Consider the following 18,953-nt stretch of genomic DNA (forward strand, 5'->3'; position numbering starts at 1 on the left):
AAATTTTGGTCTTAATAGAGGCTAACACTAGCAAATTTTTCTCTATTGAAATATTTTCTATTAAGGGCCCACTGTATCTGTAGTGTGTGTGTAATGTACAGCATATAACATTTAACCAGTTTTATACAGAGAATGGTCAGAGCAGAGAAGAATAGAAGGATATATCTCATGGGAGTTTATAATACAGTACCAACTGTATTATGATGTTGTACCACAGAGAGGTTCTGTACGATGGAAGTTGTAGAGTTTAAGCCTGTCCACTCCAAATGCCCTTACAGTACTATATTGAATAAGTAGGTGAGAGCAATAAATTTAATTTTCAACTTTAAATATCGAATTAAAAACCTATAAGTTCACTTGCAGACAAGTGCAGTACAATATTAGACAACAAGATAGTCATAACTGATCAAAGAATAGTTGTGTTACTTTACCATGTTACTCGATGGATCAACATCTTCAACTATTAGCACCTCTCCATTCTGAATTCCTATGCTGTTCAAAGTCATGTCAGGATTTCCTGTGATTGGTTTTGGTGGAAATCCTGAAACAGATCAATGATATAAATTAAAAAATTTCTAACAATAAACACATTATTTAAAAAAATAATAATAATAAAAATAACAGGATTGATCCTACACAGTTATGGCACATTAATGTTACCATAACAGAGCCAAATATTACCAGTGAACATTCCAGTGGGTGTTACCAATCACACTTCTTTTTCAGTCAAAATCTGCAACCATCAAATTGAAAGAAAATGGTCTCCAAATGGCTTTATGATACCCCTAAAAGCAGGAAGGTCTCCCAAGCCAATGCAAGTGCTTCTGTAAAACAACTACTCTGTACTGACTTTCAATATGACTTTATCAACTGCCCCAAACACTGTCAATCCCTTCCATGGCCGCCACGGGAGATTACTAGCCAGTACGGCAGAACTGCAGAGATACAGACCCTTGCTCCACAAACATCCCTCAGATGCTGCCCTCAACAAACTTCTCATAACCCGACTTTTTTCTTTTATATTCTGAAAGATGTTATTAGGCTTAATTTACTGATGTGATTAGTGCTACTCCAAAATAGGCAAGGAAATTACAATAGCCCCTAAATATTTCAGATTTACAATTTGCCTTCTTATTTCATGGCATCCTAAAATACATAAAATTTTTCTTATTGCATAATTTTGTGGTATAAGCCCAGAATAATTAAATACTGGCACTCCCTGATTTGTAAAAAAAAGAGTTGATCCTTGAAAAAAAATCATAAATTGATTTCACATAAATCAGAACCATTTTCTCATAGACTCCCATTATAGGAGATGCAATACACTACTAAAAAACAGAAATCCTGTATTGCTAAATAACATACTGTCCTACAGGTTGCACCTCTCTAGTCCGGCAACCTCGGGACCTGACCGGTGCCGGACCATGGAAATTCACCCTTTTCCTGGATAGATAGTGACTTGTGCTTATGCCTGGAAGCACTAGCACCACTTTCTCTGCGTCATGGTCTCTTTGAAGACATATTGAAGGGTTAAATGTCGTATAGTAGCTTCTCAAATTTCGCGAGTTTTTAACTCTTAACGTATTTTATTGGAACACACAAAAAAATAAATAAATACAAATTTTGACGGCGGAAACTTGAATTTCGACGGGTTTGAATGGCCCGCCAACGTGCAGACGACGTGCATAATCGTGTAAACAGCGTCATTTCTCTTATGTACAAAAGATTCATTATTGTTTATTACTGAATATCTTTTTTATTGAATTAATGTTTATGTGTGCAAAATGAGCAATACAATTCATTAATAATACGTAGAATATTAAATCACACGAGGAAATGACACAGCATTGTTTTCGTTGATTACAAAACCAGTGACTGACTGGTTTTACATATAAAACTGAAGAAAATAAGACCTTGGTTGTAGCTGTAGTAAAATTAATATGGTTGTTTTAAGTAATGTTATTTAATGTTAATAAATGGAACAATAGAAGTAGCTAACGATAATGGTAAAGAAAAAGAGAGATCGAATATGTAAGTGCGCATGCGTACACGTGAAAACATATTTTAATTAATGTTTCTGAATTTGTTTTTATTGAATTAATGTACGTGTGTGCAAAATTAACAATACAATTTATTAATAATACGTGGAATATTAGAGGAGACGAGACGGCTGCCGGCATTGTTTATGTTAAAGCTTACGAAACCAGTGACTGATTGGTTCTACATATAAAACTGAAGAAAATAAGACCCTGAGTTTAGCTGTAGTAAAATTAATGTAAAAAATGAATATGGTTGCTTGAAGTACCTGTAATGTTATTTAATGCTAATAAATGGAACAATATAAGTAGCTAACCATTAATGGTAAAAAAAAAGTGAGACTGCTCGTATGTAAGTGCGCACATGTGAAAATATATCGTCATTACTCTACATAAGAATATGAAAGCAACACTTATTTACTGCTCATATATATTGAAGGGTTAAATGTTGTACTCTGGAGAGAGAAGAGAGAGAGAGAGAGAGAGAGAGAGAGAGAGGAAATAGGACACAGAGAGAGAGAGAGAGAGAGAGAGAGAGAGAGAGAGAGAGAGAGAGAGAGAGAGAGAGAGAGAGAGAGAGAGAGAGAGAGAGAGAGAGAGAGAGAGAGAGAGAGAGAGAGAGAGAGAGAGAGAGAGAGAGAGAGAGAGAGAGAGGGAGAGAGAGAGAGAGAGTAGAGAGAGAGAGAGAGAGAGAGAGAGAGAGAGAGAGAGAGAGAGAGAGAGAGAGAGAGAGAGAGAGAGAGAGAGAGAGAGAGAGAGAGAGAGAGAGAGAGAGAGAGAGAGAGAGAGAGAGAGAAAGAGAGAGAGAGAGAGAGAGAGAGAGAGAGAGAGAGAGAGAGAGAGAGAGAGAGAGAGAGAGAGAGAGAGAGAGAGAGAGAGAGAGAGAGAGAGAGAGAGAGAGAGAGAGAGAGAGAGTAGAGAGAGAGAGAGAGAGAGAGAGGGGAGAGAGGGAGAGAGAGAGAGGGGAGAGAGAGAGAGAGAGAGAGAGAGAGAGAGAGAGAGAGAGAGAGAGAGAGAGAGAGAGAGAGAGAGAGAGAGAGAGAGAGAGAGAGAGAGAGAGAGAGAGCAGCCGAACTGCCGGATGTAAACAAACCTTAATTTCCGCGGCTTTGTTGTTGTTTTTTTTAAGGGGATTAGCCCACCCGGGCATAGGTCACTGACCCACATTGGGGCCTGAGGGGCAAAAATTTAATACTCCTGTAATAATAATAATAATAATTCAGATAAGTAAAAAAAAAAAAAAAACTGCCTATCTACCTATTGGACAAACTAAAATCGTTCCGGACCACGGGAGTTTCCGGACCACAGAATGCCTTCCCCCCCCCCCAAAAAAACAACACTTCCGTGATGCCTGCTGGACCACCACTCCACGACCCCCTGACGGAGACACGATGATCCTCCCCATACTGGCCAGATATTATGTGTTAAAGGAATATCCTTCCTTCCTTAGGCTTTAGTAAGCATTTGCCTCCAGGTGTAATGTTGACCTACATCTATTGAGGATAAAATCTTTCCCCTACAAATTGACAATAACACATTTGTTGTAATCAGACATATCTAGTTGCCTCAACAATTGCAACCCCAGTTGCAATTGGAGTTGCAATTTCAAATTATATGTCTTTACTAAGGAATAACTAAGTCTCTGGTGCACTCTAAGGTTGAGAGAAAACGGAGGACTCAGGCATCCTGAAGCGAGAGAAAACGGACTCCTATGACGGGGCACTCAAATAAAGAAAACATAGCTACATGTTTTGTGGACTACCCACTGTACAGTATTGAGCATACCCTTTTCATCACTTTGTAATAAACCTAGTCATGCCTATGTGTGTTTCTGATAATTACCATAACATTATATCTTTAGTTGGTCTGAATGAAAGCACTTGTACAAACACAAGCACTCACACATGCCACTAAGACTGACAGACTTGACAAGTTTTACCAACCATAAAGACAGTTGAACCTTTAAACATCACTCACAATGGATCTTGAATATTCCAACTGTAATCAGACATGCCTAAGTTGCTTCAACAATTGCAACCCCAGTTGCAATATCAAATTCTGTGTCATTACTAAGGAATAACAAAGTCTCGGGTGCACTCTAAGATTGAGAGAAAACGGAGGACTCAGGCATCCTGAAGTGAGAGAAAACGGACTCGTATGATGGGGGACCAAATAAAAAAAGCATAGCTACATGTTTTGTGGACTACTAAATTGAGCATACCCTTTTCATCACTTTGTAATAAACCTAGCCATGCCTATGTGTGTTCATGATATTTACCATAACATGTTATATATAAATTTGAGGGTCTAAATGGTCGTAAAATGGGAAACTTGGAGTTGGGTCTTGGGTGCCTGGAACCAATTTTAGAATAAATCCCATAGGTTCTGTACTTTCGTTATTGCGTTTTTGTGATGATCGGACAACGTCCATTTCGGTTAAAGTCACGTTTCCAAGAACGTATCTAGGACGTTAACCGGCGCATGACTGTACACTGATCATAAATATAAGAGAAATGCATGTACCGTAGTACTGTACAATACAGTAGAGTGAACCCTCACTTTACGCGGTTAATCCAACCCACAGGGTACCGCGGAAAGTGAGAAACGCGTAAAGTGAACAACATAACATATGGGATTAAATGAAATAGAGACCGGCTGACCCCCAAACTCCACTTTTTCCGACACAATACCTATGTTCTAATAAAAATAACATCTGAATTTTATGATGGTACATGCACACAATTAATACTTAAGAGAAACCGAGAAATACAGTCGCCAAGTTAATGTCCATTCAAATAATGGACTCAACTCCCTCCCCCTCTTCTCACACTACACTCGCTGGCTCTTCCCTCTGAGAAATTTTTGGGGGAAAACCACTAGATTTTAAGATATAGTAATAAATAATACCTCAAACTAAAGTTAGGATAATATAATTGACATTGCTGGATTCCTTGTAAGACCAGGAATATTTTGAATATAAATGTCATATTTTGCACAAAAGATAACATATTTACTCAGAGTAAACAAAATACTTACATTAGATCTACAATTTGTATGTCTAATGCAAAATCTATGATGTTTACATTCAAAATGATCATCACATTGTAAGAATTCCAGCAATGTAAATTATATTCTGGCCGGGTAATTTGTATGAATTTTATGAACTAAAACAAATATCTTCAGTTAATAATAAAAAAATATTCTTCACGACACTATCTGTCAATCAAAGTACCTCACCTTGCCTCCCCCCCTCTTCCAACCATGCCAGATGGTCGGTCAGTCCCACCCTCCCCCCCACCCCCCACCAACCCTCCCTACCAGATAAATGTGTGGGAGAAACCAGAATATTTACCTTTTTAGTAATAAATAATACCTCAGACTAAAGTTAGGATATTATAATTGACATTGCTGGATTCCTTGTAAGACCAGGAATATTTTGAATATAAATGTCATATATTTTTCACAAAAGATAACATATTTACTCAGAGTAAACAAAATACTTACATTAGATCTAAAATTTGTATGTCTAATGCAAAATCTATGATGTTTATATTCAAAATGATCATCAAATTGTAAGAATTCCAGCAATGTAAATTATATTCTGGCTGGATAATTTGTATGAATTTTATGAGCTAAATAAAAAAATTATACTTCACCCGCGTAAAGGGCTACACGCACCGCGGAATGTGAGCATTCCGGTTTCGGCAGGGTACCGCGTAAACGTGGAAACGCGGAATGTGGGACCGCGTAAAGCGAGGGTTGACTGTACAGTAATAATTTTATGATTACGGTAAATCATAGCATTTGAAATTTACTGAAAAACTGTGCCACCAGTTGCATTGCAGTGCAAGACTGCAAGGCTCACCCGAGACATATGGTTTTAGCAACAAACCAACAATAAGTCTTCTGCACTGTACAGTAAACCCTCAAAGATTCAGACCCGGTAAATCCAGATTTCTGAAGATTCGGACCAAAAATTTGGGGGTTCTGGGCTAAGAAGCCACCCGAAGAAGCATTCCCAAAACAGGGTGAAGGTGGTTTTAGGCTTAAAGGTTTTATCTTATAAAATGTCACAGACTAAACTTGCCAGAAAATAACTTGCTTTGCTGGAATCCTTGAAAGATAGCAAATAATTTGAGTATAAACATCACAGCACAGTCATATCTCCCTTAGCCGGAATTTCTCAAACCCGGAACTCTCCGAAAGCCGGAATTGAAATTTCCCGGAAAATAGTTCCCAAAGCCGTAAATTTCCGGAAAATTCTGGCATTGGGAACGATTTTCCATGGGGCACATTTCCCGGAAAATTCACAAAAAATTTTCCCAATACTCGGAAAATTCCGGGCAAGGGGGAGTTTTTTCCGTGTTTTATGAGATATAAATAGGTGCATTTTCTGGAAATTCCGAGACAAATTTCCGTTACCCGGAAAATTCCCGAAAATTCCGGGGATGACAGATTTTTCCGATTTTAAGAGTCGTCTCGTTATCCGGAAATCTCTCATTCTCGGAAGTGCTTTGCACTAATTGTTCCGACATATGGGGATATCACTGTAATATGTTGCTCAAAGTTATGGCTTTTTCACAGGATAAAGTTTGTATAACTAACCCCAGTGGTCAGCATAATATATAGTGTATTTTTGATGTTTTTTATATATCATTATTTATCGTTTTTTATACATGTTGTACATTCACCAGAAGATTCAGACAATTGGCTTTTTTGGACAGGTGGTCCCCCCTTTTTAATCCTGATCTTCGAGGGTTCACTGTACAGTATTCACGTGTTTTTTTAATTGCGGTTTTGACCATTGGCTTTATTTTAACTAAAAAATTACGAGTGTGATTGGTTTAGTGTAATGTAATATGATGTGCCCCGCCACGGGAGCGATGAAGCCCGTTGACCTAACCGGGTCAGTTACACCCCTCCCGGCTACACCGTGTATATCGCTATCCATTGTTCCATAAGAATGGCTGCCACCGGACCACCACCACCACAAAGAAACCTTGCATTACCTGGACCCAGCTGCCCTAAGCCAAAGAAGATACGACGTGCCCTAAGCTACGATGTGAGGTACAAGATTATTCCAGAGTTGGAGAAAGGAACAAGACAAGTTGATGTGGCGCGCCAGCATGGTGTGAACGAATCTATGATCCGGACAATCAAGAAGGATGCAGCCAAGATAAAAGAACACATGAACATCACAAAGTCTACAAGTGTTTCTATGATCAAGTATTGCCACAACAAGGTGCTTCTCAAGACGGAGAAGTTACTTGTGAGCTACTTGATTCGTCAGGCAAGACGGAACATGGCGGTCGACACGAACTCAGTTCAGGAGTACGCACGTGAACTGTACGCAGCAGTGTCACGTAGGATGGGAATTGCAGAGCCCAAACCCTTCAATGCTTCCTCTGGGTGGTTGCAGAGGTTTAAGAAGAGGAACAAGATCACCAACATTAACATTGGTGGTGAAGAAGCTAGTGCTGACCATGTTGCGGCTAGGGATTTTCCTCCATTTGTACGTGAGATTATGGAGGAAGGACAGTACAGGTAGTTCTGCTATAACGCGATAATTGTGTTCTTGTAAAATATCGTGTTATAGAAAATCGCGTAATAGAAATAACAGGGCTTATGGAGAAAATAGGGTTAGGTGCAGATTACTCGAAATCGAAAAAATTTAGTAGTTAGCCTAACACAAAGGATAGCACAGTCTAAATAAATGTTACATTCATATCTAATAATGAAATCATACAGTAAATTTAACACTTTACCTTGAAAAAATATGAATGTAACTTGATGGGGGAGAAGGGTGATTTTGAGGTTGATAACATCAAGCTTCTCTTCAAGTGTTATATCCTTTCTTTTACGATAATCACCGAGAATTCTATCATTAGAATGCTTTTTGGAGATATTCTTCTTTACCATATTCACAGTTAATACCACAAAATTGGAGAAATAGTAAGCAAAAATCGCGTTATAGCAAACAAGCGATCGCGTTATACAAATATTGTTCCGAATTCATAAATCGCGTTAGAGCAAATTCGCGTTATCAAAACACGCGTTATAGCAGAACTCACTGTACACCGACGACCAGGTGCTCAACATGGATGAATCCGGTCTCTATTGGAAAAAGCTACCTTCCAAGACCTTCATTGTCAAGACTGCCAGCAAGTGTCGGGGCGGGAAGTTGCAGAAGGAGCGAATGACCGTCCTGTTTACCACCAATGCCTCCGGTACCTATAAGCTCAAGTTATCGGTGATCCACACAGCCCGCAAGCCGCACGCCTACAAGAACATGGACATGACCAAGCTAAATGTCCACTGGCTGACCGCACGTAAGGCGTGGATGTTCTCTGCTCTGTACCTCTCCTGGTTTGATGTCAGTTTCGTTCCCGACGTCAAGAAATTCTGTGAACAACAGAATGTTCCATTCAAGACTTTGTTGCTGCTTGACAACACACCAGGACACTCGCCCCTACTGTTGGATCGTCACCCCAACGTAAAAGTGGTTTTCCTTCCTCCCAACACTACGTCATTAATCCAGCCCATGAACCAAGAATTAATCTGCAATGTGAAAACTGCATTCTCTGCAAAGAAGTTTAAGCTCCTGAAGGACTATACCAACACAAAGGATGAGTTGCGTAACCTGGGTGACACCGATAGCAAGAGCGAAGAGGACGAGAAACAACAGTTGGCAGAGCAAGAAGTACTTGTGAAACACTTTTGGAGGAAATTTAACGTCAAGAAAGCTGTGGACTTCTTGGTGGAGGCATGGGATCAGCTGTCTGTAGCAACGGTTCGTCACGCATGGAGACATGTGTTGCAAGGGAGGCAGAGTCAATCTGTGACTGGTGAGGTTCAGACTGTTGCAGTAGCAGTAAACCTTGCCAGAGAAGCTGCGCAGAGTGTTACAGCTAAAGGCTTCTCCGAGACCACCAACGACGACATTATGGAGGTGATAAGGGATCCTAATGTGACTGCCGATGAGATGTTAGATGATGATGACGTCAGTGAAGAGGCAGGTGGTGCGTCATCCCAAGAAGAACGCAAGTTCTCGCATGGTAATGTAAGGGGTGCCATCGAGTGTGTAGAGAAACTGAAGCTCCTCCTTTCCGACGACCCTAACGATAACCGGTATGAAGTCTTCACTACCCAGCTGTTGCAGATTATGGACCCCTACATCAAGGTGTATCACAACAACATCAACACTAGCCATTAACAAAGCATTACCGAATTCTTTTCCCACAACCCACCACAGCCAGCCCAAGCCAGTGATAGTGACAGAGACAGTGATGGTGACTTTGAGGGATTTGCCAGGGAGGCACTGATAAGTGTGGATGACAGTGATGATGACTAACCTGAGGGCCAGTAGCCTGCCCTCTGCCTCGGAACCAGCCTCCATTCCCTTATGCCGACCCATCTCTTCTACTAATGTAAGTGTTAAACCTAAACTTGATTTTTTCTAACCTAACCTACAGTATATTATTCTCTTATTGATTGTTCTCTTCTATATTATGTGTGTGTGCATACCATCATAAAGTTAAGATGTTTTTTTTCCTAAAACGTACATATTGTGTCGGAAAAAAGTGGAGTTTGGGGGTCGCCTCGGTCTCTATTTCAATTAAATCCCATATGTTATGTCGTTCACTTTACGCAGGCCTCCGTGGGTTCAATTGACCGTGTAAAGCGAGGGTTTACTGTATAAACATGCCATAATTTGCACTAGACAAAACAATTTTAGTACCGTAATCAAATTAGTACATGTGCACTCCAGCTTTGCACTAAGGTCATTTATTTCTATTACGTTTCTTTTAGTGTGGTGTGTGCATGTAAATGGATGAAAATAAATGAAGAAATCTACGTAAATCTACCCAAAAATAGAGTTGAAAAACTTTTTTATAAAATGTACTACAGTTCTGTACACTAATGTACAACAATTTTTATCTCTTGAGCAAAATATATGATGTTAATATTCAAATTATTGGCTCTCTTGCAAGGATTCCAGCAGTGCAAATTATAATCTCCTAACTTTAGTCTGAGATATTATATAAGATAAAAAGTGTAAGCCTAAATAAACCCCTGGCTGAGCAGATGAAGGAGAGAGGGAGGGAGGGACGGAGCCAGCCACCCAGCGAGCGGTTGGGGGGGGTGGGGGGGTTGAGGTGATAAGTTTGAGCCGAAGGTCTCTGTGTGTTTATTTAACAGTCCGACTAAGCTTCTCTCATTTTAGAATGCCAGTGATATGACCTAGGAGAATATAATTAACATTGTTGGGTTTCTTGTAAGATACTGATTTATTATAATATAAACATGTTGTAATTCGCACTAGACATAACAATTTTAGTACCGTAATCAAATTAGTTCATGTGCAGTCCAGCTTTGCACTAATTTATTTTACGTTTCTTTTAGTATGGTGTGTGAATGTAAATGGGTGAAAATAAATGAAAGAAATTTGTGTAAATCTACCCAAAACTACAGTTGAAAAACTTTTTATAAAATGTACATTGTACACTAATGTACTACATTTTTTATATCTTGAGCAAAATATATGACGCTTATATTCAAATTAATCTCTGTCTTGCAAGGATTTCAGCAATGCAAATTATATTACCGTAACTTAAGTCTGAGATATTATATAAAATAAACATAAAGAAATCACCAATCTTTTATCTTGAACACGAGGGTGGCAGGAAGAGGGGGGGGGGAGGCGAGGTGACAGAATGTCTGGCGTTTGTTTGTTTATTTATTTATTTGAGATAAGATTTGACAGTTGGCGCTGAAGGCCTGCCTGCGTGTATATTTATCATTACTTAAGAGTGACTAAGCTCTTCTCATAATTTGCCACCCAAACGACCTGGGTGAATATAACTTACATTGGTGGGATTCTTGTAAGATAGTAATTTATTTGAATACCTGTATAAACAAGCTATATTTGCAATAGACATAACAATTTTAGTACCGTAAACATTTAGTACATGTACAATACAGATTTGCCCTTAGGTCCATTGTTACTGTACGTGTACAATATTGAGTAAATTCACTAGATAACGTACGCCTGGCAGCACAATCTATAAGAATACGCGATGCATACGTGACTGTGCACGCTCTAGGGCCATTTAGGTTCGCTAGGTCCCATTATTTGAATGGTTTTTTTTTCAATTTAAATTGTAATTGTTTATTCCTTGATAGAGGAAGCGGGATCCTAGTGCTGTCACTTGGTACCCCTGTACCATAACACCAGAAGCAACTGGCCAGTGTCACAAGTATATACAGTACAGTACAGTCATCCCTTGGTTATCGTGCCTAATTGGGACCCTGCCGATATCGAAAGTACAGAACCTATGGGATTTATTCTAATTGGTTCCAGGCACCCAAGACCCAACCCCAAGTTTCCCATTTTACGACCATTTATGCCCACTAAATATATATATAATGTTATGGTAAATATCATAAACACACATAGGCATGGCTAGGTTTATTACAAAGTGATGAAAAGGGTACGCTTAATACTGTAGTCCACAAAACATGTAGCTATGCTTTTTTTATTTGGTCCCCCATCATACGAGTCCGTTTTCTCTCACATCATGACACCTGAGTCCTCCATTTTCTCTCTTAATCTTAGAGTGCACCAGAGACTTCACTATTCTTAGTAATGCCACAGAATTTGAAATTGCTACCCTAATTGCAACTGGGGTGCAATTGTTGAGGAAACTAGATATATCTGAATACAGTAAATGTGTTAGTCAATTTGTAGGTGAAAGATTTTATCCTCAACAGATGTAGGTTAGCATTACACCTAGAGGCAAATGCTTAAAAAAAGCCTAGGGAGGAAGCATATTCCTTTAACACATAATATCTGAACAGTATGGGGAGGATCATCGTCTCTCCATCAAGGGGGCGTGGAGTGGTGGTCCAGCAGGCGTCACGGATTTTTTTTTGGTGGGGCCACGGACGTATATGCGATCGGACGTTGTTCGGTCAGACGTTAACCGGCGCATGATTGTGTGTGTGTGTGTGTGTGTATAATAATAATAATAATAATAATAATAATTGACGGTTTATTGAAAAAGTTCTGCAGCCCGAAGGCTGAAAATATACATTGGACATAAATGACTTATTACATACATTGGTGGTTTAACAAAAGCCTTCATTAGAGAAAGGTAAAGGAACATACAGTGAACATACAGATTATTGTAGGTGTTGAACAGCAAAAACGTAGTGTGGTGACTCCCTCCCAGACGGTGTTAGGAGGGACCTCACGTGGTGTAGTAGTTCCCTCACAGATGGTGTTATGAGGGGCCTCACGTGGTGTAGTAATTCCCTCACAGATGGTGTTATGAGGGGCCTCACGTGGTGTAGTAAATCCCTCACAGATGGTGTTATTTGGGGCCTCACGTGGTGTAGTAATTCCCTCACAGATGGTGTTATGAGGGGCCTCACGTGGTGTAGTAATTCCCTCACAGATGGTGTTATGAGGGGCCTCACGTGGTGTAGTAATTCCCTCACAGATGGTGTTATGAGGGGCCTCACGTGGTGTAGTAACTCCTTCACATATGGTGTTATGAGGGGCCTGACGTGGTGTAGTAATTCCCTCACAGATGGTGTTATATGAGTGAGGTGTGGTCCCAGGCCTTCCTATCGTAGACGGATTAACACATCGCTGGTTGTTGGGTCTCACGGGCCGCTATCACTGGGTACCTGGGACCTCACTGTGTGAAGGTCAACCCGGGTATGACTGTTACTGTTGAGTTGTTCTCACTGACTTAAGCACCGTTCACCACTGTTCACCTCTGTTTAACACTGGTTCCATTCCTTTCCTAAATGAAACAGCAACTTCTGGCGAGAACATGTTGATATTCCGGTGGGGAGGAGGGTTCAGGGGAGGGGGCTGGTATGGGCCAACAAAACAGTTGACCTGGCTGCTCCGAGAGGTGTGTGTGTGTGTGTGTGTGTGTGTGTGTGTGTGTGTGTATGTATGTATGTATGTATATATATATATATATATATATATATATATATATATATATATATATATATATATATATATATATATATATATATATATATATATATATATATATATATATATATATATATATATATATATATATATATATATATATATATATATATATATATATATATATATATATATATATATATATATATATATATATATATACTTCATTTTTAGTCCATATAACATGCGAACTTTGAACATATAATCAACTACCTCACCAGCCAGGACTCGAACCCTCGACCTACTGCATGGGACTAGGGAATGTTACCGACCATACCACAAGAGCACTAAAAGCAGTTCTAGACTATGTTATGTTTCACACCTTTTCTGTGGATCAGACAGTGTAGGAAAGGCAATTTACAGTCATGCTCTAATTCCACAGTGAATTTGATCGAGGGGACTAAGTTATTAAGTTGTGGCAGGAAAGCATTTAGGTCCTCATTACTTGGCCAGAGACATAATACATCATCTACATATCTAAACCAGACTGCTGAAGGTGGTAAGATATTACTTAATAACTTAATAACTTAGCCCCCTCGATCAAATTCACTGTGGAATTAGAGCATGACTGTAAATTGCCTTTCCTAGACTGTCTGATCTACAGAATAGGTAACACCTTTAAGTTCAGTATTTATAGAAAACCTACTATTGTGTGTTCATACATTCATTATTATTCTGCCCACCATAATAGAGTCAAACAGTCAGTATTTTCAACAATGTTTTTACGTGCTTTGAGAAATTGCAGCCCGGAATTCATTGATGAAGAATATAAATACAGTGGGGTATGCTATAACGAACGTAATTGGTTCCAGAACCTCGTTCGTTATAGCATTCATTCGTTATAGGATTAATCCGTTCCAGGCCCCCAAATACAACCACTTAACACTGAAAAATTCTGTGGAAAATGTAAAAAATACGGTACTTTATCTTACCTTAGTGTTGTTCAGCATGCAGGACAGGAGGCAGAGGGGGAGGGGGGAGGAGGGGGAGGAGAGAATTATGGAGAAGAGGTGGAAGGAGAGGAGTCATCCTTCCTAGCCCTCTTTGGTGACTGTCTCACAGGCACTTTGTCTGTAGGTTCTTTTGTTACCTTTGTAAAGAAGGAATCCAGGGTTGGCTGCTTCAACCTTGATTTCTGGACCTTCCAAAAGTAGTTCATAACATTGTCATTGAACACACTGATGGCCTTTTGCACAGAACCAACATCAGGATGATAATCCTCAGCAAGCTTGGACAGTTTGCTCCAGCAAAAGAACGCATCCTTGAGATCTTTGGCTGGAATGATGCGGCTTTCCTCCTTGTCCTCCTCCTCCCCTGACTCCTCAGAAGTTAAGCTCCGCTTCAGTGTCTCATTTTCCTCTTTGTGAAGCTCAAGCAGCTCCTCAGTGGACAATTCCTTACTGTGCTCTTCCACCAACTCCTCAACATCATCATCATCCACTTCCAGGCCCATGGAATTGCCCAGAGACACAATTTCATGAACAACAGCCTCTTCTTCTAACTCTTCGAAGCCTTCAAAGTCTCTTTGAAGGACACATTCAGGCCACAATGGCCTCCAAGCAGCACAAAGACACCTCACAGTAACCTCTTTCCAGGCTGAGGTAATTAAAAATACAGCGTCTGCTATATTGAAGTGACTCTTCCAAAATTCCTTCAAGCTAACATCACTGGAAGAAGTGGACGCAAAACATTTTCTAAACAGTGCCTTTGTGTACAACTTCTTAAAGTTAGAAATTACCTGTTGATCCATGGGCTGGATGAGAGGTGTTGTGTTGGGTGGCAAGAAGTGCACAGTGATGAAGTTCAACTCCTCTGGCAGTTCAACCATCAAATTAGGAGGGTGGGCTGGTGCATTGTCCATCACCAACAAAGCTTTCAGTGGAAGATTATTCTCCCTGAGGTATTCCCGAACACTGGGTCCAAACACCTCAATCACCCACTCAGAGAATAAATTCCTGGTCACCCAAGCCTTTGGGTTTGACTGCCAAGGCGGGTCTTCCTAATTTTTTTGAAGGCTCTGGGGTTTTCTGCGTGGTACACAAGGAGTGGCTTTATTTTGCAGTCACCAGAAGCATTAGCACAAAGAAGGAGGGTAAGCCTGTCTTTCATTGGCTTATGGCCAGGGACAGAAGTTTCCTCCTTGGTAATGTATGTACGGCGAGGCATTTTTTTCCAAAAAAGTCCAGTTTCATCACAGTTGAATACCTGCTGAGAAACAAAGCCTCCCTCTTTAATAATATTCAAAAAAATGTCATGGTGCTCCTTAGCTGCTTCCTTATCTGCACTAGCAGCATCACCATGTCTCACAACACTATGTATTTTATTTCTCCTTCTGAAACCAGTAAACCACCCCTTGTTACCCCTAAACACTGGCACATCACTATCACTTGCACTGGGAGTCTTGGCTTTAAGGTCCTCAAACAATTGTCTGGCCTTCTCACAAATTATAGCTTCACTAATGCTATCACCTGCCATTTCTTTCTCCGTTATCCACAACAAGAGTAAATTTTCCATCTCCTCAATCACATTACACCTTGCTTTGCTAACTCTAGAGATTCCCTTAGCCACTTGCACTGTTTTTAATTTCTCTTTATTCTTTAAAATCGTACATATAGTCGATTTAGCCATCCCATACTCATCACTAAGTTTTGCAATGCTTGTTTCATCCTCACGTTTCTTTATGATTTCTTTCTTAGTTTGAAGACTTATGAGCTTTGCACGATTCATTGTCACAATTGTACACTTGTATAACAAAATATTTATAAAAATAACTCTATTTCCACATCAAAAGATGAAATTTCAACAATAACAGTGGTGCACAGGCTACACAATGAGACAAAGATGGCGCCTGACGCTCTTGTTGTGGGTCGCGGTACAACAATATTCATGCGCCAGGCGAAATAGTCCCGTATTCATCGGCGTTCGTTGTAGGAGTTGCGTTCGTTATAGCATTCTCAATTTTATAGGTAAAACCGTTTGTTATAGGAATATTCGTAGTAGAATCCGTTCGTTATAGCATACCCCACTGTATATCTATAATATTGGCTCAAACCTTAAATACCCTACATCTTTCATAGACAAATGCCTGAACATTACTAAGAAATCTTTTTATAGAACTGATCCCAAGCCCACCCATAACCATAAGAATCTCTTAGTATTACCAGTTCACAAAAATTTCTCTCAAATTCCTTTACAACTAAAAACCTGGAACGTCAATGTGGCATTTAAAAACTCTTGCACTGTTAAACAAATGTTAATCAAGAACCCCCCCAACAATACAAATGGCTGCATTTAAAAAATCCCTTGCAAGGAATGTAATATGTTTTACTTAGGCCAGGCAGGTAAAGATCTTGTAACTAGACTTAAACAACATAAATATAGTGTTAGGACAGGCCAGGAATCCAATGCTTTGTTTGTTCATTTGAGGGATAATAAACATTGCATTGACTGGGATAAAGCCTCCTCAATATTACCTTGTAATTCAATTGACAGTAAGAACATTAGAGAATCTAGTCTCATTAAACATACTGAATCCATTAGCATGAATTTGAGTAATGGTATGTACAAATTGGACAATTTTGTAATTAAGAAGATTTGTAACCAGGTGAGAAGGTTTGGTCAGTTTTTCCCTCTGACCTGACCACCGACTGCTGCGGTGCTTTTGTGAAGATTAGTAGGGTCATTACCTATACTTGACCTCTGTGGACTTGATCTCACCCTCCTCTGTATATGTACTGTATATATAACTTGTTCTGCACTTCTACTTAGTTTGTACTCACCCCTGAAGATGTGAATTACACGAAAGCGCTTGGGAACTTCGTGTTTTCTTTTTCCTTGTGGTTATCAGCATATACCTGGATCACGTGCACCTACAGTGATTTATTTGCACATACAGTATATATACAGTCGACCCTCATTAATTCGGACCCCTTTAATCCGGATTTTGGATAATTCGGACAAAATCTGATTTTTTTTTTTTTTTTTAAAGATTTGTAGGAATATTACCTACGCGGACCTTATGCTAAAATGCTGGTCCACCCACTGCTGGGATAAAACATGTAACATCTCCACCACTAGTGTGGGCGAGGAGCAACTTTTAGCTTCAGACATGAAAAATATTTACCATTTACTGCCAAGCTCTCATTGCCGGTTATTTTACGCCTCAACAACATGAAGAAGATCAAGGGGAATCCAGTGACGATGACACTGTCACTCTGGAGATTGGTGATGAAGCTGAAGTTGCTTTACAAGTGTCTACAGTTGATTTTGAAGGCTTTGAATCCGATTAGCCTTCAACCCCTGCCTCGAACCTCCATCATCTCACAGAGCTTCCCACACCTCCTCTATTTGGTGGAGTGTCACATAATTAACTTCCTGGGCTTTCTTAAAATATTTATTTAATAATGTAGATGCAGTTTATGAGACATTCTGTGTAGATGAAATTTTGGGGAGGTTAAGTTGGTTCCCCAAATTCGGTCTAGATTAAAGGTCTGACGAATCCAGAACAATATACTGTAGTGATTTTAGCACGTTAAATGGCATCACTTGTGAGGATTTCCAGTGCACGGGCATATGCCAGTATGATATAACTGTGCAAAATGAGACCCCACTGTGCTGCATTTCATTCTGGGGTCATCAGCAGATCAAATTCTCGAAATTTTGGCATATATTCTCTTACTATATTTAAAATTTACCAGTATGTATGATCTAAGCCTATTAACAAAACTTTCCAAATCTCCAAATCCATTTTGTTTCTGGTCCCAAGCTCGGCATACAAGCAATATAAAGTACCTGTACAGTATTTGTACTACCAGTACAGTATCAAATTTAAATTAAAAAAATTCACTACATTAATTCAATATCAAATATACCTGTACTCACCAACTTCTGGAAAAATTGTAACACAATGAATTTTGAAAAATTATCAAATCAATGTCCATATAACAAGTGGAGACTATTAAACAAAATTATATATACTGGACTGGACTGTATACATATCCTCACCTGTCAAAATTTTTTGTTGCTGCGGAGGAATAGTCGTTAGATGCTGGATGGCCAAGAGAAGGTCATGGAGAGTGCTTTCCCCAGTAACATGCTCAGTCAGGGGATACTGCCCACCTCCACTGGTTTTTATTCGTAATCGTAACATTGTCACTAGCCCCTGCTTGATTATCTGCAATTTCAATAAATGCAATTGTCAATAAACCACAGCATGTGGCCAGGTCAACATTATCCATAAGTACATTCAGGTTTCAATACATGCAAAGGTTGTATTCTCCTAAAATTTCCAATAATTCAAATTCACATAAACTTAATTATACAGTTCTTAGTTACAGTACTGTACTGTATACAGGGGGTCCCCGACTTATGAACGTCCGATTTACAAACACCTGCCAATAAGAACGAGGTTAAACTTTAAATTTATAGTATTTTAGTTAACCGATGACTTATTTTTTACTTTCATTTACTGCATTTTGTCATTCTATTTCTTCTTTTCTCTAAAGTTAAGTGATTTTAGATGCATATAAAGACTTACATAATGACATAGTGAGATTTTAAACATTGTTCTGTAAGTACGGTGTGCACATAGCATGTATTTCGACTTACATACATATTTTACTTAAGAACGTCCTCAGGAATGGAACCCATTCATAACCCGGGGACTCCCTGTACAGTATTGTATGGAGAAAAATAGGATGAATTACACAGCCTTTTTTGGGATCTACCGTAAACATCAGTTTGGCACTTCTTTATAACAGTAACTCAGTAATATAATACAGGGGGATCTCGTTATACGAGCATTCTTAAAAAAAATATGATGATACGAATTTAATTTAATTGAATTGAAACAATTTATTTAGCCAGAAGAAACACAGATACAGAGTGGATAATAATAACAATAT

The 18,953-nt window shown here is 39.3% G+C and overlaps 1 protein-coding gene across 1 annotated transcript in view; it reads right to left on the reverse strand.

Moving 5' to 3' along the window:
• Window positions 1-18,223, reverse strand: part of LOC121864796 (ubiquitin thioesterase OTU1-like) — a gene marked incomplete at its 3' end in the record, with an annotated part of 90,995 nt that extends 72,772 nt beyond the window's left edge. The window contains exons 1-2 of the mRNA XM_042363962.1: window positions 18,055-18,223; window positions 432-541 (exon numbers count right to left, since the gene is read on the reverse strand). Of these exons, the coding sequence (XP_042219896.1) occupies window positions 432-541; window positions 18,055-18,199 (255 nt within the window). The remainder of the gene's footprint in view (window positions 1-431; window positions 542-18,054) is intronic.
• Between the last annotated feature and the right edge of the window lie 730 nt (window positions 18,224-18,953).

The sequence above is a fragment of the Homarus americanus genome, unplaced genomic scaffold (assembly GCF_018991925.1).
Source record: "Homarus americanus isolate GMGI-L3 unplaced genomic scaffold, GMGI_Hamer_2.0 scaffold30314, whole genome shotgun sequence".
In the NCBI taxonomy this organism is placed as follows: Eukaryota; Metazoa; Arthropoda; class Malacostraca; order Decapoda; family Nephropidae; genus Homarus; species Homarus americanus.